At 35.8% G+C, this 23,625-nt stretch overlaps 1 protein-coding gene across 1 annotated transcript in view; it reads left to right on the forward strand.

Annotated features, from left to right (window-relative positions):
• CDH9 (cadherin 9) overlaps positions 1-23,625 on the forward strand; it is a gene marked incomplete at both ends in the record, with an annotated part of 79,566 nt that overhangs the window by 48,971 nt on the left and 6,970 nt on the right. The window contains 8 exons of the mRNA XM_080611879.1: positions 2,013-2,132; positions 4,203-4,370; positions 8,538-8,725; positions 10,013-10,266; positions 11,573-11,709; positions 13,072-13,193; positions 22,238-22,355; positions 22,455-22,706. Coding sequence (XP_080468005.1) covers positions 2,013-2,132; positions 4,203-4,370; positions 8,538-8,725; positions 10,013-10,266; positions 11,573-11,709; positions 13,072-13,193; positions 22,238-22,355; positions 22,455-22,706 — 1,359 coding nt within the window. The remainder of the gene's footprint in view (positions 1-2,012; positions 2,133-4,202; positions 4,371-8,537; positions 8,726-10,012; positions 10,267-11,572; positions 11,710-13,071; positions 13,194-22,237; positions 22,356-22,454; positions 22,707-23,625) is intronic.

Here is a 23,625-nt window from a genome sequence, read left to right on the forward strand (position 1 = left end):
AGTATGTCAGGAAAAGAAACTTAATGTGCATTCAGAGTTGTTACAACCACACTCAGACATCTGTGCCAGCCCGAAGACAGTGCCTAGATCAGGAAGCCACAGCAATAAGTTTTCCTGATGAAAATATTTTGAGGTTTTATGGCGGGCAGGGGGGATGGACATATCAATTTCCTTTGATTCTTAACTTTTAGATGATACAGTGGCACATAGTGTAAGCATGATTCTACTGATGATTTCTACGTTTTTTTGTAGGATAGGAAGTGATATTGATTCCCCTTTCCCTGTTAGTCTTGAAGAGACATGGGATTTAGTTTATTAGCTTTTTTGAAAGCAGATAGGACTCATGGAACATTACATTATTCAAGAAACGGTCTTAGTTCTTTTGTCCATATAAGCAGTTCTGCCGGACACTGTTAGTGATAAATTGTTCTTAAAGTTTCATTTCTTCAGGATTTTCTTTACAGCTCAGCTTGGCACACAAATGACTCAATTGTTTAACCTGGCAAAAAGTAATCTAGATTGCTGATGGCAAAAATCCTCTTCAGATTTTGATGAATTGTGACAAAGCATTTCTACAGCATTGTTCTGCTGGTTTGTTGCAGAGAAAGAAGTAATCTTCCCCTCTTGTCATGCTGTTCAGATAACCTGAAATATTTGGAATTGTTACTATTATGTAGACAAAACTACTATGTGTAAAGTGGTATTATGTACTGTGAGAAAACAGATGCATCTAACAGGACCTAATAGTAATGTGAGCTTTCATAAATCTATTTTGATTACTTTGGGTTTCTACTTTACCCAATGCCTTGTGCACACCGAAGAGTGACAGGAGAGATTATTCACTTTAATTCCATTAGTCACAGGTAAATAAGTATCTTCTAAATTTACAGTCAAGACATACTTGACTGCAAGTTACCTGGGTGAACTTCAATTTAGAGGAATGTAAGTGAAGAAAAAAAAAAGAATAGGAAATTATATCACTTAAGTGGACAGTGCTCACTAGACCTTTGTCTTATAAGGAAAGTATAACATAAAAAGTAAAACATAAAAAATACCCAGCCAAAAATAGGGTAAAGAGCTTCTCAATTGGCCTTCTGGCCTTGGCAAGGAGTTGAAGAACATTTACTCTTCTAGCTATTGGGCTGCCTGTGTTTATTCATACAAGCTTTAGATTGTTTTAGCAAAAAGTATCCTGACATCTTTAAAATTGCTTAGAAAGAAAAGCTTGTGAGGAACAGTTTTGTCCTTTCATATATTTTATAAGGAAGTCTTTACAGAAGCTTTTATTTGCTTCTAATCCATAAATTATACCTAATGCATTGGCTCACAATGCTGTTAATCCCATATAGCCTATATTCTCCTCATTGTGATTGCAGGACATGGGTGAGCCATTTTCATACAAAATAATTGAATGTTGAGAAAATGAATTGTAGTTTAATGGTAATTATTTGCCAATAGCAGAATAACTTTGATCAAAAGAGAAAAACAGAATAAAACAAATTCCAGAATTTCTTATTGTAAAACCAAGCTATTTTTTTTAAAATCATCTTAAAAATTAGTTAGGATGATACAAAATATTTTCTTCAGTCTGAATTTAGATATTTGGATACGGTCATCTAAGCAAAAAATGAGTATGGGGAAATTTGCTTTAGTTTAATTTACTAGTAAGCCAAAGTTAAGAATCATAATGGTACTTTCCACACAGCATTTACCTATCTTAAAGTGAACAGTTTCAAAACTGTTTGATCACCAAAACACCCAATGATGTGTTTGGTTTCAGACACATGTCAGTCCATCCTGTGTACCTGAAGCTTGAATCTTAAGTGATAATGATTTAATCACAAGGAAGAAGAGATTTTATTTTACTCTCTGCTTGGGTAGGATAACAGTGGATTTGTCCACCAGCTGCTGTTCAATTTTTGCTGAATTCAGTACTGAAACAATGATATGTGGTTTACAAAAAATAGGTGCAGTCATAAAATCTGCTGCTTCCTTTTTTTGTACCCATTTAGGTACATCTGTTATTCAAGTGACAGCCACAGATGCTGATGATGTCAACTATGGAAACAGTGCCAAAGTGGTGTACAGCATTCTCCAGGGACAGCCATATTTCTCAGTGGATCCAGAAACAGGTTAGCAATTCATTCAGTCTTACTTTTTGCAAATGGCAGAGGTGTGATGCAGAGATCAAGACATTTTTCATTTGCATTTAAATATTGGAACAGGTCTATAGTATATGGCTTGCCACAAAGCTGATACACATTTTCTAAATGAAAACAGAAATCACAATTAAAGTGTCAAAATAATATTACTGCAGAAGAAAAACCATTTTACTTAGCATGGTAGCATCTGGAAGATGACTGGTAAGTGTAAAAGTCAACAGTTCAGAAAGGGTGTAGGATATTGTAAAGGATACAAAGAGTCATGAAAGTATTTAAGTTTATTTTACACCAATTTCTGGGAATTCCATCTGTTTGTCTTTAAGAAAACAAAAAGTGAGCTGGATAATTTCAGAATGTAAGGCTAAAAAAAAGAAAAAATCCCCAAAGGCAATTTAATTATTTCCAAAAGTTTGTGACAAATTCTTGACCACTAACATAAAGATGCTCTTTGAAACTGTACTCTGATCCCAACAGCTATTAGAAATGAAGCAAGAAGCATTAATGCTTTTAAATTGCAAGGCATGCCTGGAAGTCCTTTTCATTGTTGTGCAGGAAATCAGATAAGAAAAAGACACAAAGACAAAGAAAAACTTGTATGAATTTTATGTATCTATAATCCAAAATTTGGTCTCAAAAAAGAAACAACCATCACCAGTCTTCCCCACTCCAGATACCTAATTCTAATACACATAAGACTTAGCAGGCATTGCATTAGGTTTTTCCTACATTTAATCAAAATTCTTCAATCTTGCAAAGCCACCACACCTCCAAATAAAAAAGAGGTCTTCTGGGCTCTGGATCCTGGGAGGATTTAAATAATTTCTCTGTTCAGGATATGGGATTTTTAGTTTTCTTACCTGAGGATCCTACTCTCTTTGTGTGTTGTACAAGAGTCTGATACATTTAAATGATATTTGTGAAACTCTTGGGATCAGCCACCCAAAAAAGATTGTCCAACACTAATTTTACAGTCTTATCCAATTCTTTTATTATCTATAGCCCTAGATGATTTACAGTGCTGTCATGGTTTAAGCCCAGGCTGTAAATTAGAACCACGCAGTCTACTTCCCCCTACACACCTTTCTTCTCTCCCCTTCTGGAGTGATGGGGAGAAGAATCAAAAGAATGTGACTCCCACGGGTTGAGATAAGAACAGTTTAATAACTAAGGTAACACAAACCACTACTGCTACCACCAATAATAATGATAAAAGAAATAACAAAGAAGAGAATACAACCGCTCACCGACCAGTACCTCACCACTCATAGACCGATACCGATACCTCGCCCCCCACCCAGCAGCATTCTAGCCCTTCCAGGAACTCTCAGTTCTACATCCTGGGCATGATGTGCTGTGGTATGGAATACCTCTTTGGCTAGTTTGGGTCAGGTGTCCTGTCCCTGCTTCCTCCCGGCTTCTCCTCCTCCCTGGCAGAGCATGAGACTCACAAAGTCCTTGGTCAGAGTAAACATTCTGACCAGCAACTGAAAACATCGGCTTTATCAGTATTATCCCCAGGCCGAAAGTCAAAACCACAGCGCTGCACCAGCTACTAAGAAGGATTAAAAATGACTGCTGCTGCTGAACCCAGGACAAGTGCCCATCACTGGGCATTAAAATATACGATCTATTGCAGTCCAAAAGAATTAATCTTGAGCATAAAAGAGTTCAGCCTATGCTATAATATCAAAACCTCACCAGGACTGGAAATTACATAATGCATTAAAATAATAACTGGGCATGATAGCTAAAAAATTAATTAATTCAACGAATATGTTTATATTTTTGACATTAGAAGAATAACTAGATTGATTTAGCACATCACAAACAATGGATATTGTCTCTGTTATATTTAATTCCCTTTTTCTTAAAATCACATTATATCAGCCATAGACTGAAAGGCTTATTTTAGTATACCTTGTGTTGATGGCTATGGATTAACATCTGTGCTTTTATTTATATCCATTTAAACCCACTGAAATTAAAGTGGCTGGTGCTTCGCCTGCTTCACCTGTCCCTCTTTTTTGTCTCTTCTCCAAGGTGTAATCAAGACTGCTTTGCCAGACATGAGCAGAGAAAACAAGGAACAGTATCAAGTGGTCATCCAGGCCAAAGACATGGGAGGCCAGATGGGCGGACTATCAGGGACCACAACTGTGAACATCACACTGACCGATGTCAATGACAATCCGCCTCGCTTCCCTCAGAGTATGGAGCATCTAATAGTTCCGTTGCTTTCCAAGAACCCCTCTAAAATCAGCTGTTTCACTGTCACCATCTGGGATCTTTTTTCTCCCTTTTTTGAAAGTATAAATCGATTCATATAATGGTCCGGGTTGGAAGCGACCTTAAAGATTATCTAATTCCAGCCCCCCTACTATGGGCAGGGACATCTTCTATGAGAACAGGTTGATCAAAGCCCCATCCAACCTGGCCTTAAACACTTCCAGGGATGGGGCATCCACTGCTTCTCTAGGCAACCTGTTCCAGTGTCTCATAACTCTCATAGTAAAGAATTTCTTCCTAATGTCTAATCTAAATCTTTCCTCTTTCAGTTTGAAACCATTTTCCTTTCTCCTATCACTACATTTTTGTAGCCTTCTCCTGGACTTGCTTGGGCAGATCCATGTCCCTTTTGTGCTGGGGTCTTTGAAGCTGAGCACAGTACTGCAGGTGGTGTCTCACAAGGGAATAGTAGAGAGGGAGAATCACTTCCCTCAACCTGCTGGCCACGCTCCTTTTGATGCAGCCCAGGATACGGTTGGCTTTCTGGGATGCAAGTACTCACTGGCAGTTCATGTTTAGCTTCCCGTCAATCAACACCCCCAAGTCCTTATCCTCAGGGTTGCTCTCAATTCAGTCTCTGCTCAGCCTATATTTGTCCTTGGGATTGCCCCAAACCGGGGGCAGGACCTTGCACTTGGCCTTGTTGAACTTCATGAGGCTGGCATTGAACCACCTCTCAAGCCTGTCAAGGTCCCTCTGGATGGCATCCCTTCTCTCCAGGGTATCGGCTGAACCACACAGCTTGCACTAAATCCCACTGTCCACATTGCTGACAAAGACATGAAAGAGTGACGCTGGCCCACTGCTATGTCTGTTTATGTAGCAGCATTATTAAGGCAAATGAGAATCCTCCACTTTTTTAATAAGAAAATATTTCTCAGAATGATAAACTTGCTTCCCATTCTTACAGCGCTTACAGGAATGTGAACTGTAACAATAACCTAGGCTAACTTCAGGGACTTGAAAGCCTTTAGAAGAATTTAATTACAAAACATAGAGTTCCATTTTTTTAGAGAACTTTAGTTCAACATTTTTAGACAAGCAAATAGGTCAGCAAATTTTCTAAGGTACCACCTTGCAGAGTTGATCATGCATTGTTCTCTGCTGGAAGTCTAAGCGTTTGGTTTAGCTACTTGTAATCTGTGTTCATCTCTTGATGTTGAATGATTTTGGTGATCTAGACCAGTTTGACACAATTATGTTTTTCTAAAAATATCTCTGTAGAATAAAAAATGACAATCAGAAAGCTGCACAATACAAAAAGTGTCTCAGTAGCATACTACATTTTTCGTCCTAGGCCAGTCATTTAAATCCAATCCCAATTTATTTTAATTAGTGTCTTATAACCTTTTGATAGGCTGCAGATAGAAGACATTTACAGCCTCACTTCAGTGCCTGCTGGAAAAATATCTACATTTTAAAGTTTGAATTGCTTGTGAACACTTATTAGGGACCTGACTGGCTTTCTTTAGTGAACAAACAGCTGATTTAGAAAACTCTCTCCTGGGCTTGAAGAAACTTGAAAAACACTTCAGTACCATGGCAATAAGTACACTCAGAATAGTAGATAAAGGTCAAGCTAGAAGAGATTTTTAAAAATACAAGAAAACTCTGGCAGTGTGAAAGAAAGGATTTTAGAAATTGCATATAACTTTTTTATCTCTGTTCATGACAACAGATTGCTTTTTAAAAAGAGAGGGTAGGGGAAGTACTGCAGTCCTCATAAAATATAACTTGAATTCATACTCAGAGTTCACTTGCTGAGAATCACCTTCGTATGGCAAACTCAAATAACAATTTTTACCTGTCCTCCTGTTTTACTTCAGGAGAGGATACTGCTTAAACACGTATAGCATGATATAGCCATAATATTTTGGCAAATAAGAATTCTTGAACCTAAATTAAAATGCAGTGTGGCACATTGCATTATGAGCTTTGTTGCTGAATTAAATTTTCAACACTTCCTAGGAAATCAAACATAAAGAAACATCCGGAGGTTTTGATTTCTTTTTAGATTAGTTATGATGAGGGTCATACCTTCAAACAGCTACCTAGTTTTGGAAGTCTGATCCTTCTAATTTCTTCTTCCATTTTCTGTAATGTGAGGCAGCAATAGGTGAAAATGTGGCCCAAAGCTGAAGGTGAATTGCAAATGCAAGCAACAGGATTTAATGTCAATGTACAGAAGAACTCAAGATTGATTTCTTGGAGGGACAGAAGAAGGCAAAATGGCAGTGGTCTGTGAATTACTGGTTGTTCCAACTGCATTAAGAAGAAAAAAAATTCTGTTTTGCTTTGTTTCTTGAAAAGAATCTTAGATAGTTAAAAGTGGATAGCCTGAACTGAATTTAAAATCTCACACATTTTGAAGTCAATTGTAATCTAAGCCAGATTAACTATCTCGCATGCCAAAAGTGTGTAGCATGCACACAGCATCACAAAAATGAGGAATGCTTTCAGATGTAAAAGCACTAAAGACAGTTATTTATCCTGGAATAAATCATAAGTAGCATGATTGAATCTGTTTTTACAGTATTTCTGCCTCACTGGCTGAACCCTTGAATGTGAGAAAGACTTCAAACTTATGATTTAGCTCCCAGGAATACTTACTTTCATCTAATTTTCAGCCTGGTTTAAAGAAATAATATGCATTTTAGTCTGTGTTGATTGTAGCCAGTCTACTGTTTTCACTTACAACCTTGTAACAGCAAATGCAATTTACCATCAAGCATTAGCTTCCATTTTGTTACACATCTATTTAAATGTAAGGTATTTACAGTGACACTCTTTTGTACTTAGTCTGTACAATTGGAGATGGAAACTCCTTCTGAACTTAAGAGGTTTGGTATAGTTCTTGAACTTAAAAGGAGCCTTCAGGACCCTATAAGTGTCTTAAAAGAAAGTAAAGGACATGTAAATATAGGAAATAGGCTAGTTGCAAGAAAGACACTTGACTGTACTTCACTAAAGGCCAAAACAATTTATACAGCTTCTTAGTAGACCCTTCAAACAAAGATTGTGAATTTTAACACATGCTACTTTTCAGACTCTTATAAGGTTTTTTTTCCAATGCTACTAGTTCACTCAGTAAATTAATGTTAATTTAAATAAGAAAACAGATGTAAAGAAACATCAGATTCTGGAATGTCACATGTAAAAATGCTGAATATATCAGTTGGGGGTTTTTTTACATTTTTCTTAGTAGCAAATAACCGAAAGTATTGATTTAGAAACATTTGTGTCTTGCTAGTAATGAAAGCTCTTCATTGTCTAGTTCTGTCTATCAAGAAAACTATTTGGTTAATAATTTTTCTGCAACAGCATGTCTTTATATTTAGATTTTTATTGCATATGTTGTCAGAAAATACATATACATTCACTTTTCTTTTTGTCTGTAATCAGATTTCTTTCTAGCAAACCCTTATTATAAAAACATTCAATTGAATCAACCATTGAAAGAGCACAAAAAGGACATGTAGGGTAAATTAAAGAAAATCTGAGTGAATCTCCATTGCAATTAACTATAGTGATTAACATGAACATGTATCCACATGCTCTTCATCCTGACTCTTTAGTATGTATTAACAATAATGGATGAATGAATTACTTTCACACAGAACATCTACAAATCTTGAATATATTTTTTCAAAAGCATAAAAGAAAGCCTGTTCTATTTTAGTCTCTTTCAAAAAAAAATCTGCACTGGTTTCTACAAATCTTGTGCCTGGAGAAAACAAAAAAAAAATCTCTTACTATTTCTAAATATATATAGAAACGTTTCTAGAAAACATATATACATATATAGTTAAATAATCAAGGTTAGAACTGGTGGCCCCCACAACAACAACCACATCAAACCATTAAAAGCACAGTAGCAAAAGGCTTTGAAGAATCACTTAAATTTTTTGTGACAGTTTGTCAATCAACATCAACCCCTGTTTTAAAATTTAATATGATGACTAACAATGTTTTTTTTAAATGTTTCAGACTTCAAGTTGCTTAAAAAAAATCCAGGTGGGATAGAAAATGGTTTTTTATTCGAATGACTAAGCTTCTCAGAACAATAAATACTTGATTTTGCTCTTCTAGGTACCTATCAGTTCAGCTCTTCTGAGTCTGCACCACCTGGGACTCTTCTTGGCAGAATTAAAGCCAATGACCCTGATGTGGGTGAAAATGCAGAGACTGAGTATACCATCTCCAATGGGGATGGATCAGACATGTTTGATATCGTCACTGACAAGGACACACAGGAAGGGATCATAACTGTCAAAAAGGTTCATTTTTTTTCTCCCTCTTTTATATGAACTTAGCTCTCTCGATGTTACAGTTATTTTTCTTTTTCTAGGGGAAGTAAGGGTAGATCTCACAAGGGGTCAGGCTGCCAAGGAGTTATTGTATTAGTTTTGTCCCTCTCTTTCTTCAGTATCTGTTATTTTCAAGTCTCAAGGGAAATTTACTGGTATGTCACTTCACATATAGCAATATTTCAGTTGCTACTGTCTGTTCAGTATATATACTCTCATACACAGTACTTTCAAATTAGGGCTGTGAAAACTTGGAGGAGTTCAGTGCACAGTGGGGTTTGCCAGCTGAATGCTGCTGTAAGGCTCACAAGGCTTGGAGGCTCAGCTGAAGTTTGATGAACTTACACCCTCAATGCTAAACTGTTCCTTTCTAATCTGTCCAACAGTCAGGTATCTCCAGTACCTAAATCCTGGCTTGGTTTAAGTCCAAGCTTGGTGAAACATAATGTTACATATTATTGTCAATGAAAGTCCACAGAGTAAAGAAATTTAATTCAAAATACCATCTCTGACACATTTATTGGTTTCTTTTTAATGTTTAGACTGTTAAGCTCTGAACACTATTTTTGGTTCTATTCTTACTGAATGTATCAGTAACTACTGATACTTACATATATATATCTAATATAGATTTATACACATATATTTAGAAAGATCCATATATTTATGTATGTTCATGTGTATGTGTGTGTATATGAATTTATACATCAATATGCATATATGGATATGCAACAGATAGGAAATCAGACTTGATATTTTTCTTTCCACTCTGGAACATGGAGGACATGGAGGTTTGGGTTGTTTGTGATGCAAAATAGGCAAGAGTAATGGTAATGGGGGAGGAGTAAGGAAAAGAGAAACAAAACATAGAGCATTTAAGAGCTGGTATAATTGTCTTCTTGTTACCAATGGCATGAGACTAATATGACCTTTAGCAACTCCCACTGTATACTGAGTCCAAAGTCCCTGTTTCTTTTTGTCTATTTTCCTGTGGGTTGGTTTTCTATGGGTTCTCCTGGTTTTCAAGGAATCTGCACAAGTGGTAGGCAGAGGGATCATAATTGTCTTGCTGCTCTATAATACTCCACACTTTTTTCATAGCTAGAATACATCCTAATATACTCCATCTTCACCAAGATACATTCAATTTTAGAGCTTTTGTTCCTAACAATACCTATACTTCTCATTCAGCATTAAAAACCTAGAATTTCTTGTAAAGTGATTCAATTTTCTTAATTATTATTATTTGCTCCCCAGCATCTGGATTTTGAAAGTAAGATGTTATACACCTTAAGAGTGGAAGCCACCAACACGCATCCTGATCCTCGTTTTCTTCAGCTAGGGCCATTCAAGGACACAGCTTTGCTCAAAATTTCTGTGGAAGACATAGATGAACCTCCAGTGTTCAGCAGACCCTGGTATTTAATAGAGGTAGATGAAGATGCTAAAGAAGGAAGCATTATTGGACAAGTTGTAGCCCAAGATCCGGATATAACAAAGAACGCTATAAAGTAAGCCATTACATAACATAAAATGGTTTAGATGTGGGTCAAGTCTCAGGCACAAAGAATAATGAGAACACAATGTAACAGGGGGCCACTCAAGTGATTAAGCACGTAAGGGCTACTGAAAAGTGTCACACTGAGAAATATCTATGGGAACTTGTGAAGTCAAACACAGTTAACAGTGCAGGGTATGCTTCTGAAGGCTAGCCAATAGTCACCAAGGAGAGGTTAGCATGTAACCCACATCCTGTTCTAGTACGTCCACCAAAATTTTCATAAGATTATGATTTTATACCGTGTTTCCAGCGGCAAATGTATGTAAAGTACTCAAAATGGTGGTTTATTTCTAAACTCGTTGCTAGTTGAGGGCAGTCAGCCTTCTGTATCTTCATAATGCCCTAGACATAATATTGTCTACCATGTTCCACAGTTTAACTATTTAATTATCACATTATATTAAATAAAAAATATTTGCAATAAAGTCATAACAATTACAGGTAAGAGTTCAGTGCTTTGAAATTGCTGTAATTGTTAGCCACCTGCCATTATTATCCGCAATGACAAACACAACTGAAATTCATATACTTACCATGCTACTGACTATGAAACCTGATTACTGCACTTCTGAACAAGTCAGTTATGTCCTGCAGCAATACAGTTTTAGGTAGGAGATGTGACAAGAGGAAGAAAAAATATTTTTAAGTAATCTATGTATAAAATCTCAACCTGATACTGACTAGTAACTAATAGACTAATTAAAACACACCTGTAAAGCAAGTTTTTCTTTGCTGGGAAAAAGCAAAGCAAAAAGCAAGTGTCATAAAATAAGATTTTTAAGAACTTTTATCTTCAACAACAACTAATCCAAATATTTTTCTGGTGATTTTGATGGTCCTTGTGACATCTTTAGAATATCTTATGATAAATTGATACTTAACTGTATTTCTAATATGTATCCTTTCATGACTGACTTCTCCCAGAAACAATTAATTAGCAAAAATATTACCTAAGAATGTTAATTTTTAGTTGTTATCCCAGTATTCACTTTATAAGCTAAAATGCAATTTCAAATATGAATCTAACAAACCGCCAACATAAATAGTTTGCTTTTCATTCCACCCACTAGTCTTAAATTTTTTTTTTTCTCAGTATTTGTAAATTCCTCAGGCAGCTGTAAGAAAGCTTAGGTTAATTATAAAGGACTGCAGTTCTTAACCACAGTTAAAATTCAAAAACCTTTAGAGGTGGCTGTGAGCTAAACTAGAAACTGTAGCAGGAGATACTGATGCTCAGTTGTACGGTATCTTGACAGATACTCTGTGGATCGACACACTGACCTTGACAGAGTATTCAACATCTATTCAGGAAATGGATCCTTATTCATCTCAAAGCCACTTGACCGGGAAGAAACTCCCTGGCACAACATCACTGTCATAGCAACTGAAATCAGTAAGTTGGAGATCATTTATCTCTGTAGAACTGAGGAAAGACAAATTCTATGATATATCTTGTTTCATTAATTCTGCTCTTATTAAGATATTATCAATAGACAGAGTACCTTTAAACGCACATCTAAAAGTTCACTTTACTACTTTAGGACTATCTTTGCCCATTTATGAAAGGACAATTAGGAGTTCTTGGGCTCAACAAAACCATGTACAGTATATATTAGTATATAACTGGTTTCCTGAGAATTCCCATCAAATATTTTGGTTCAAAGTGATGCTCTGACTTTATCTTAAGGTAAGTCTTTGGAAAGATCCTTGGAAAAAAAGATGCCCATGACAGACATATAGCACATTTTCAGAATTAGCACTTTAAACAGGGGGAGAAATTATGCTTTACCTCAGAAAATGGCTTAATTTGAAGCGAGGACCAGAGGAAATTCTTTCTCCTCCAAGTCTGAAGCAAACCCTGGCCCTGAGTATTTAATCTGGATTCTTTACTGTTCAGTTGGACCCTTTTAAAAGACTGGATGTCTCTTTTTTTTTTTTTTTTTTTTTTTTTTTCCTCACCAACTGGTAACAGTCATCAGAGGAGAAAAAGAAACACTGATTTTAGAGAACTTCTCTTCCTTCCTTTCTTCATTCTCCCTATAGATTCTCCAGGAGTTTATGTGCTTAACAGTCAGGGACTCAGCTAATATGGAGAGATTAATTATATCTCCGTTTTCAGAACTACTGATACTCACCCTCATAAATACTTTTTTACTGTTTGGTCAAATATGGTCTCCATTTTTGATGTGTGTACTGTGAGATTCATCTCCAGTGAGAGCTTGCTCCTGGGCATCAAGTTATAAAAACCAGTGGATGATAACATCTACAAATCTCCTTTTTTCGGTTTGGGTTTTTTTTTACATCTTGGTTAGAAAGGACAAATTTGGTTTGCTGGTTTTGAGGTCTTTTGTGTGTTGTTGTTGACTGACACTGTTTAACTGCTTTACTGACTCAAGTTAATGTTCTTGACAACTTGCTATCAGGAAACATATTGCAATGAATAATTTACTGTACTGATGTATGGAATACAAGTCAATAATAACTCAGTGTCCTGTTTTTAGTATAAATCAATTTATATACTTCATATTATTTCAAAATATGTATACTAAAATAGAATATTTTTTTCAAATATAAATAGTACTTTTATGCGTATGGAATGTATGTCAGCAGAACATGAAATATAATTGGGTTAGTATAATCAAAATAAAATATTTATAATGTCTATTGGAAAAAATCTATTAGGTAATTTCAGGTCTTTTCATAGACATAGACTGTAAAGCTTTCTATTGTAATATAAATAATTTTCTTGTTTCAGATAATCCTAAACAAAGTAGCCAGATACCTGTCTTCATCCGGATTTTAGACATAAATGATCATGCACCAGAATTTTCCAAATACTACGAAACATTTGTTTGTGAAAATGCGAAAGCAGGACAGGTAAACAAATACTTACGTTACTGAAGAACTTGTAATGAAACTCTCCTGGAATACCATCATGAAGATTTCAACATATCTTAATTCAAACAACTGCAAACCAACCCAGCCCCTTTATTCTCTACCTTCTACACAAACTACCAGTTGATTCAAAAAAGTACGAGATAAAAGATGCAGTATTTTACCCTAGTATAATAACATAGCATGTAATTAAAAATTGTACTTTAAGGGTTTTTTCATTCCTAATATCAAAGAATATTTTTTCAGAAATATTTATGCATAATGCTACAAAAACCCTTATACTGTTTGATAATTACATTTATTTCTAGATTTTTATTCAAAACCTTAGCTAATGTAACCACACCTTCAAGTACACAAAGCAGGAATATCTTTTATTATGCTTCAGTAAAGATGTGAAAAATAAACTTTTATATTTTACGAAAATGAAAAATAATGTAACTCTTTCCATTGTAAGTTTAACTTCAGTTTGGAATTGGGTTGAATTTGGTCAAAGTTCATGTATATCCCTTTCTAAACTATCTATCTCAGCATAATTTAAAAAACCAATAACAAGTATTGTAGAGAAATTAAAGTGATAATTTTGAACTGAGAAAGGAGACAGATCAACAGAACAAAGAGCCAGGATATTACATAAGTCTTTTACTATTATTGCCATTACAACAAACACTTATTTATGCTAAAGCCAGTCAGCCTTTCAGCTTTAAATCCTGTGAAGAAGGATGTAAGTTTTGCTGATTTTTAATTCTGCATTTACCAAAGAAATGGATTTAACAGCAGATTGGGTACCTCAAGGTTGTCTTCCAAGCATGGGCCGAAGTCCATAGACTCACGATTGATGCATTTTTGAGCAGAAAGAAAGTCTTGAGATCATTATTTTTGCTAGCACAAATCAAAGTGGATTCCTACTGTAGTGGAGAAAGGCCAGGGTGGTGCCCTAAACTCATCTTAGGTCTGTCTTTGTGCATCATTGTTTTTGCGTTGACATCATCCAACTGACGTCACTGAAAGCATATGGAACGGCTCAGAATATAGGATATTTTGTTTATCCTTATAGCATAGTGACCATACAACACTCAAAAGCTTTACAGGGCTGGTGCATATGGATACCCATCAGGAAGCATGCTCATCATTTACTTTGGTTGCTGTCCAGTGTTGTATTCAACGTAGTCAGGAAACTGCACTAAAAGTAGCATAGATGGTGTCTGAAATGAGTTTGGAATTTCAAGTCTTGCAGAACTCTAGACAGAGCAAGAAAATGACATTTTCCAGTTGCAATTCAAATGATGTTTTACCAAAGTTTTAACTTAAAAAAAAAAAAAAGAAAAAAAAAAAAAAAAAGAGAGAGAGACCAAAATAGGGAGAAATAGAGGATAAAGTGGATTGTTGGAGTTGCATTCAATTCTACTTATTTTTTTTTCATTGCACCTAATACTGGTATTTAGGTAAGTAGGTTAGAAAGACAGAGGATATTTTGAGTGAAATCACTTGGCTTTGGAGAGGTACTTGACCATTCTTTTAACGATTTTTCAACAAAGTCTTACGAATTTTTATGCAAATGACATAAATAGAGTCAGGAGAGAGAGGATATGCATATCAAAGGCAGTGATGAATTAAAACAGTAGAAAGAATTATCTGAAAAATTAACAAAGAACACTTTTCAAAATAACTGGGATTTATGGTGTCTTAACCAGTGACATAAATTGTCACATAAGAATACAGTTCAAGCCTTATAGAAAGAGAAAGATTTTCCTAAAATTCCATTTATTGTACCCTCATAGTTTTGTTTTATGATTTATAAGCTGTTTTTCCAGGTGGAATACATTCAGATAATTCTAGCCGTTAATTTCAAACAGCTGACATATCAACTAAATTCTACCTGGAAAAAAAAAAAAAAAATCTCTTTGAACAAGATAAATTCAGACAAATAAATCTTAAAATTTCAGTATAATAACTGATAAAAAGTTGAGCTATGTACTTTAATTGCACAACAGAAAGAAAGGCTCCAAAGCTTACAAATGAAAATTTCATTGAAATTAATCATGTGTCATTTTATCAACCAGCAAACAGAGGTTTTGTCATATATTTAAACCAAGTTTAATCCAGGTATACTGCTTGTCAGTTTCCTTAACTCAGTTTCCATCTAGTTTAGCATACTTGATGAAACATCTATTAATGTATAAAATTTCATTTACCTTTCTGATAAATTCGGTGCTTTCCTAACAACAGAGGTGACAGAGGCCCATTAGCTAGTCATATTGATGTTCAGAACTCCTTTATATCTAGTATACTAATGTAATTTCAGGAATTATTTTCTTTAATTGAAAAAAAATCACAAAAATACTACAAAGAGAGTGCACAATATGTAGCTGAAGAATGAGACATCCTGACTGTTCTATCTCTTAACAATTGGATTCTTTAAGACAGGCATCTGAGTTCAATCTGGACATTAAGATATAGTTGACTTAGTATTTCAGAAAATAAATTACCTTTTGTATGTAAAACTACTTTTATTTTGGTGTCTAAAAGTAGTGATGAATATAGACATACAAACTTGATTATTTTGGCCAAGGATGATAAGTTCCAGACTGCCCATATCACTCATGTTTAGCAGTCCCTTTAGAATACAATAAAGATATAGAATCATGCCATGTCCATTTATTACTGCTCCTCCTTATTTTAACAGTTACCTAAAGCAGCTGTCTTATTAGAATCATTATTGTTTCTTCACATGTCATAGCAGTGCTTCTTCCTCTGGTGCCCATAGCAGGAAAACCAGACTGAAAAGATAAATGTATTTAGCTAATTTTTCAAATTTGTTTTTTTTTTAAATCAGGCCCACCTATTGATCACACCACTCTCTAAATCTCAGGTGCATCAGTAATCAGTCAAAATGAGCAAATATTGCTCTCTGCTGTAAAGTGGCATTACTCATTCTCAACATCAGCGGATAGTAGAGGCTGTATTTGTTGTTTTTCAGGTAGCTTTAGGAGGGTCAGAGGAAAGAAAACACTCTGAGTTCTCTCCTCTTCTCTGCTACTCTTTTGTCTCCAAACAACAGTGTTATGACAGGTGAGAAACATTACCACTAGAGGTGCATAAATAACTACATTCATTAGGCTGGAACAGATTTGTCACCATGCAAGTCATGGCGAATACACAGGCTAAAGAGAAGCATGTTGCAGCCTTCCTTTCAAACAGTTTAGAAATCCCTAATCCTTTGATGGCGTGCTAGAACCCCAGGGACTGTTGTGGGGAAGGCTCTGATATAAGTTCTCTCATGCTCTTGTCAGGGAATTAATTGGGTCTTTTTTGCTGGATTAGAGGATGAGTCCTCTCCATGGAAACTGGGAAGATTTGCTTGAAAAGGAGACTGATTTAACTGAACAAATTGCTAGTAAAAATCTAGCTAATTTCAACACCTGTCAGTAATAATATTTAAGAAAATAACCTGTGTCACTTCTTTTGCTCTGACACTATATTTTCCTGCCATACAAGGGCTCTCAGACATCAGAACAGGGAAAGAGTTTGCTTTCTCCTCAGAAAGCTTGCAGATTTTTCTTTTCATTAGTCTTCATATCCCCTCTTTTTTTTTCAGATGGAGCAGAAGGAGATCACATTTTTCACATGGCCTTTGCTAATTATCAGTTATGAGTTGTTGCTCCATTGTAGCTGCTTTCTCTACGTAGACATTTCTTGGCTTCATTTAGTGAGAGACCCATGCTAACAATGTCTGTCTTTTGAAGTAAGAGCTGGAGTTCAAGGGAGAATCTTCCAACTTCTGGTTAAGCATTCAGTTCTGCTTCAGCACTGCCAACATATTTGTGGAACAGAGCCAAGACTTGAAAACCAAACTGTTTTGCATTACCAAACATGAAGCTTTATTAAGTGGCAGACATTTTAGAACATTTCTTAAGACATAAAGCATCAAGATCAAAGGTTTATTCAAGCTTACACAGGTGTGATGGAGACTGTTTTCTGCAGTTAGCACTATACAGTTGTATATGCTAAAATTGTGCCTTAACATGTGTGATTACTCAAGCCACAAAATGACAATATGGGCATCCACTGGCAGCTGGATTGATTTTGAAACACTTCTACGAGGGGACACTTGAACTGTATTATTACTTTACTCATACAGTAATGTAGCTACTTCAAATTCTACAAAAATCTTTATCCCACCCACTTGCGCTGTGCTGTGTTAATATATTCAAGATTAGTGAGAGATTGCCCTAACAGATCAAAAGGCAGGAAAAGAGTTAAGAGCAAAAAAAGTTAGGATAAACACAAATTTGCTCTTTAACCATTCCCTCAAAGCATTTCCACACTACTACATTTCCACACTATGTTCCAATGCAAAAGCACAGTCTCTCTCACAATATGTTTTTTCCACAGTTTATTGCAGACAAAGCAGTGAGGTCTTTTAGGACTCCTTGAGATATATTTGTAGCACAAAGTAAGTTACATAAATTTCAAAAATGACAAAGCCAGTGCTGTGAGATCCAAGATTTGTTCTGCCCTCTCTTATATTACTTCTGAAAAAAGTGTCAGACAAAACCAAACAGCAAAATATCCCAAATATTCTTCTTTCCAGTGCCTAGTGATACTAAGTTTTATCTCAGAAGCAGCTGAAAGTAGATAAATGACATTTGAGAATTTCTCTGTTGTAAAATATCTAGGTTTAACTAAGAGCATACTATAACAAGAACAAAAGCCCAACTGATTCAAGTGGATTGAAGGTCTACTTCTCTGCATGTCTATAATCATGTTCAAGAAACAACAAAATTCAGCAGCTTAACAACGTATGTCTCCAGCGGTCTTACTTCTCTGAGACTGGAAATCTGATTTTCATGCCTTATAACAACTACATTCTTTTAAAACTTCAGAAAGGCATTGTCTACAAAACCAGACCATCTTTAAATTTCCATGAAAGTGACATTATTTCTCGTTGTCTTATTTATAGTGAATTTTAAAAGAAGGAATTTTGAAAAAAAAAAAAAAAGTTTAAAAATATGACAGCAACCACTGATATGCTGCTGTTTTAAAAAGAAGAAGCAGCAGATTACGTGACACACACATTGTATTTGTCTCAAATCTTGTTTTATTAGTAGGAATTTTCAATCAGAAAATACATCTGTCCACCCACAGACCTCATCTTGTTCAGCTTTCTCCAATGACCCTTTCAAGAATCTGTCTGAAGCATGTTGCTGCATTTTTAAATTGTGTACCCTGGATCCAATGTGCAACTGCAGTTTATTCACATGACATGCCAAGCTAGCACAGCCTGAAAAGCCCATCTTAGAAGTGGCTAGCTGATGCTGACGACTACATTGTTAAAAGATACACTAATAGCTTAAGGTTTACTTCAGTGTTTCCTGTATTCCTTTTAGAGGCAGTCCCAAGGCTGAGCCCAACCCAAGCCTCCTGCTTGTGCAATTCTCTTTGTCCACAAATGCAGCCTCAGAAACAGTAAGGGCATGCTCTGAAGTGCACAGGGACCATTGTTATTTCAGAATGCCCCCACCTAACTTTTACTCCCTTTCTATCTTTAAAACAGCTTGAAGAATACTGGAGAGCAGGCTTCGTCTAGGGATGTACCAGATATGCGTAAGGAATCTGTTACTGGGCAATTTAGTCATCCCCAATAATTTTTTCAAAGATGAGTATGAATAGCTAAAACATAGCCTGAACATAAGCTACAATCACAATTTTGTCTGTGGTGTAAGTCATGGCCTTAAAAATACAGTACACAGGAGAAAAACCAACCAACCAACCAAAAGCTAGAAAACAGACATCACTCGCACACCCCCAAACCAGTATATAATTAAACTATTTCCGTATTTGACAAAATTATGCCAGTGGAAAATAGGTCCATCCCCCTTAACAGAATCTCTGGCTTGATCATGAATGAAATTCTTCAAGAAATTTTTCCAGTGGGAGTAATTCTTCATTTGCAACTCATTTTACATTGTACAGCTGTTACAACCAGTTTGTCCTGAGTGCAAAAGAGAAAACTCTATGTAAATACCTAAGTTTAAATTTTCAGTACCCTCAAAAACAAATGATCCCTAAAAACTTGAACTTTCTCAATAAGATCTACTCAACTAAGAGACTGTTACTGCACATGTGAAGTGCACAACCCTCAAAATAATGACAATAATATTACATTTCCCAAATTGTGTTCATTCACATGGGAAACTAGGGAAGAAATAATAAAAAGTGGGATTTTTTTTTTTAATCTTCTCTAAGCCTGATATTCTTTAAACATATTTGAGTAAAAGGCAATTTCTTGAAGTAACTGTTCTCTTATAAAGTTTACAGTGTCAGAGATATTTCTCTGAACTGGTGAAAAGGGATCGTAACTCAATGTCCATAACTGATTCAAGATTGAAGAATATATTTCCAACATGAAAGTACAAAAAGTACATTAAACTGTATTATTTCTTTTTTTCATATAACTGTAATACTTAAGAATAGCCACATCTCTTTCATTTCTCCAGTGGTTATCCTTAACATCATTCTTTTTAATTTACAGCTGTATAAGTGGAAAAAAAAAAATCCTTAATTAGACAACATTTCTAATTTCCTTTTACCTATTCACCATTTGGAAAAATTCACCTGCAATCATTTTCTTATTGCTCTTCTATTCTCCCATCTTTCCTTGTGGAAGAACAGCTGGCTCTCAATTTATGCAGCCAATAGTTAGAGCAGGTAATAAGTTTGGGGATTTTGTTTTTTGGTTGTTTCTTTCCTTCTTCTTCAGTAAATTTTCAATGTAATTAGATTTTGTTTATGCCTGCTATAATTCTCCTCCATGTGAGTAGCACATAAAGGGAATCAGATACAGATCCTACAAACATCCCACTGATTACATCTCAAAAAGCCCTAAGATACACAACTGTTGTTTCTGGTAACTATGATATCAGGATGTTTTCTCCTTGAGTTTTTCAGCAAGTAATTGCTCAAACATTGTCACTCGTTTTACCTCTCCGATACTTTAAAAATTTTTCTGTTTTTTTCAAATGTGTAAAAACATGAGAGAAAAATTTTCTCATTTCAATTTGGTATTTTAGTCCCGACTTTTTTTTTTGGTAGTGATATTAAATTTTTGCATTAAACAATTCAAAACCAAAATCAAGCATCATCCTGGTCTTGCTCTCTGTATTGCTACTCTCAGAGGCAGATTACAGCAAAGACAAATGCAATGGGACATTGGAGAAAATGTCACATATACTGAAAAGTCTACTTTGCCATAAACAGGGATTTGGCTAATCTTGGGAAACAAAAATTTAAAATACGTAAAATAAATCTAAAGAGCAACAATCCTCAAATGCTTGGAAAAATGAAGAGCCCTTCATATGTAGATATTATTCTAATCATATTTAGAAAAACTGCATCACCCTGCCTTCAGTATAGTCACATCTTCTTGTACATGGCTGATATTCACAAATTGCCCTTCAAGTCCTTAATATGTCTCATTTTTTTTTTATAACAACTTGATATTATTAGCTTTAATAAAAGTATTCTAAAATTAACTAGAAAAAAAGAGGGCCAAATACTCGTTGTGCAGTATAGGATTAGCAACAGCAATGTTCTGAACAAAACAGTAAGAAAAAACACTTCCATATTTTTGGTAGCCCTGTAACTATGTTTCTCTAATACAGAGTTTCATCCTGAGAGATGCTGGACACCCTCCAAAATTTAACTGCATCTTCAAGTCCCACTCAAGCTGATGCTCAGAGAAAGTACATAAGGAAAAGCCATTCTTTACTTGATTGCTGAAGAGCTTAAAAACTGTATTACTTGTCAATTATTGTGTTTCTTGAAGAAACCATGCTGCACTTTCCCCGGAAATATCAGGAAAACAAGGCTTGAAGTCTTTGATAACAAGTAGCTTTGATGTCTGTGCGATTTCAAGGCACCCTACATGCAGGAAACACTCAAAAACTCAAGACAGGCATTGACTTTCACATGGCTTTGAAAGAAACACGTCTGCTGAGATCTTTATGCCTTAAAATTTAGGTGTCATAGGACATTAGCTGTATTGAGTTGCAGCATCCTCAGCTGAAGCTTATTCCCATCCTTACGCCACCAACCTTTGTCATATTGTGATTGAATGCAAACATGTCCTTGTAAGTCAAGGTGGAGTGCAGTCACTCTCCAGTGCAATACCCACTAGGGAGTGCAAAGGACATAGCAGTCATTTATATGTCTCACTGGAGTTACTACATGCAACCTGGTATGGTGTTGTCTGCTGCAAGTCATTTCACAAATCACAGCTATTCCCAGATATTTCCCTTCTCAGTTCTGAAGCTGTTTTTCATAGCCTCACTAAGTCAAATTGCTAGCATGTATGTGTGTCTATATATACATGAGCACACATCTCTACACATGTTTTGATGTAACAGGAAAGCCTGTGTAATCCAGAAATACTGCTGAAGCCTCTTTTTTTAGTCTACTCTACTCTGACCCTATGATGGTATTATTATCACTCGTTCCCTGCTGAGTGGCCTTGTTAGGGCAGCTATAACGCTCCACAGCCAGAGGTTTCAATTTAGGAGGGAGTACAGCATCTCTTTTTATTACCTCAGGAGAACCAAGCATCCTGCCAGTGCAGTACTCTAATTTATTGCCAAGAACAAATGAGGTAGACTGGGAATTAGACAGACTTAACAACTGGTTTATACACTGCTCTGTGTCATTGCTACATGAAGCCACAGGAGGTTTATGGCTTATTCACAAGGGCAATTGTTTCTGTATCGCTGCAATATACTGAGTAAAAATCAAAGTACAGCACTGTCTTGCAGTGAAACTGGTCCCTTTTTCATCCTCCTTTATGGGTTTAAACAATAAACCAACAATTTGCTTACTGTAACCTCTGCTGTGTTTAAGTGGGGTAAATCTGGCTTAGGATATCAGCTTGTGTCTTCAGACAGAGATTCACTGGATTTTTACTGGACATGAAAAGCAGAGATCTTATTTCAAACGCTAAATTTCTAAAATAGCATGAAATATTGTTTTCTTTATAGCTAATACAAACTGTGAGTGCAGTTGACAAAGATGAGCCCCCTCGAGGACACAGATTCTTCTTTGAGTTGGTGCCAGAATTTGCTGTTCATCCAAACTTCTCCATTGTAGACAACAAAGGTAACTGCTCACCCGTACCATCCTCCTCCTTGCCCCAGCCCTAACATCACCTAACACTTCATCTAGCAACATTTACTGATTTCTGCTTTTATGTTCTAGATAACACAGCAGGAATTATGACTAGAAGAAATGGATACAGCCGTAGTAAGATGAGTACCTATCTCCTGCCAATCATAATATTTGACAATGACTACCCAATCCAGAGCAGCACTGGCACACTGACCATTCGAGTGTGTGCCTGTGACAGCCGGGGGAACATGCAGTCCTGCAATGCTGAGGCTTTGCTCTTCCCTGCTGGACTCAGCACAGGGGCACTGGTTGCCATTCTCCTCTGCATCATTATCCTTCTAGGTAAGTACCGTGACAAGATGTTTAATTGATTAAGAAAAGGTCTGGTCAGTCCTAGATCCCTGATATTCTTTAACTTCTTGCTCACATGACCCTGCAGAACAATATTTTTTCAACTGCTTCCTAAAATGGCAAAGAAGCTGGAAGAGGGGAGAGGGAGCTACTATGGACCATTTGTCATCATTACTATTCAGAAGAATGTGCAAAAATAATGAGAATATTAATGTCATGAAATAAATTTGAAAATCTAGGGTCAGTTTTAGAGTATGCTTATTTGAGTAATGTTTTACATTATAAACAGATCTTAATTTAGACACAGGACTTTAAAATCAAACTCCTGTAGCTGAGTGACAAGTTTCTCAGTGATTAAAAAAATATCAATTATACTAGCTATTTAATCATTAATTATTTGTAATTTTTATACTCAGGAAATAGCTCAAAAGTATAGAAGTGAAATCTTCAATTGCTTGCAAGTGGTAGAGAGAGCAGCTGATTAAATAAAGTTTAAGCACAGAAGTCAGATGTATGTTTGGAGACATAAGGTAGCATGCGGTTAGTGTGAAGTGTCCCTGCCCATGGCAGGGGTGTTGGAACTAGATGATCTTAAGGTCCTTTCCAACCCTAACTATTCTATGATTCTATGATATGAAGAAACTAGAATAAATGCTAGCTCATAACCTGGTGTATGAACATAAAACCTGCAACTTGCATGTTTTGCTTGTGAAGTGTCCCTGCCCATGGCAGGGGTGTTGGAACTAGATGATCTTAAGGTCCTTTCCAACCCTAACTATTCTATGATTCTATGATATGAAGAAACTAGAATAAATGCTAGCTCATAACCTGGTGTATGAACATAAAACCTGCAACTTGCATGTTTTGCTTACAAGAGAAGTGCCTCTTTAAAAATTCCATCATCTTAACA

Source organism: Psittacula echo, assembly GCF_963264785.1.
Source record: "Psittacula echo genome assembly, chromosome: 2".
NCBI classification, from domain to species: domain Eukaryota; kingdom Metazoa; phylum Chordata; class Aves; order Psittaciformes; family Psittacidae; genus Psittacula; species Psittacula echo.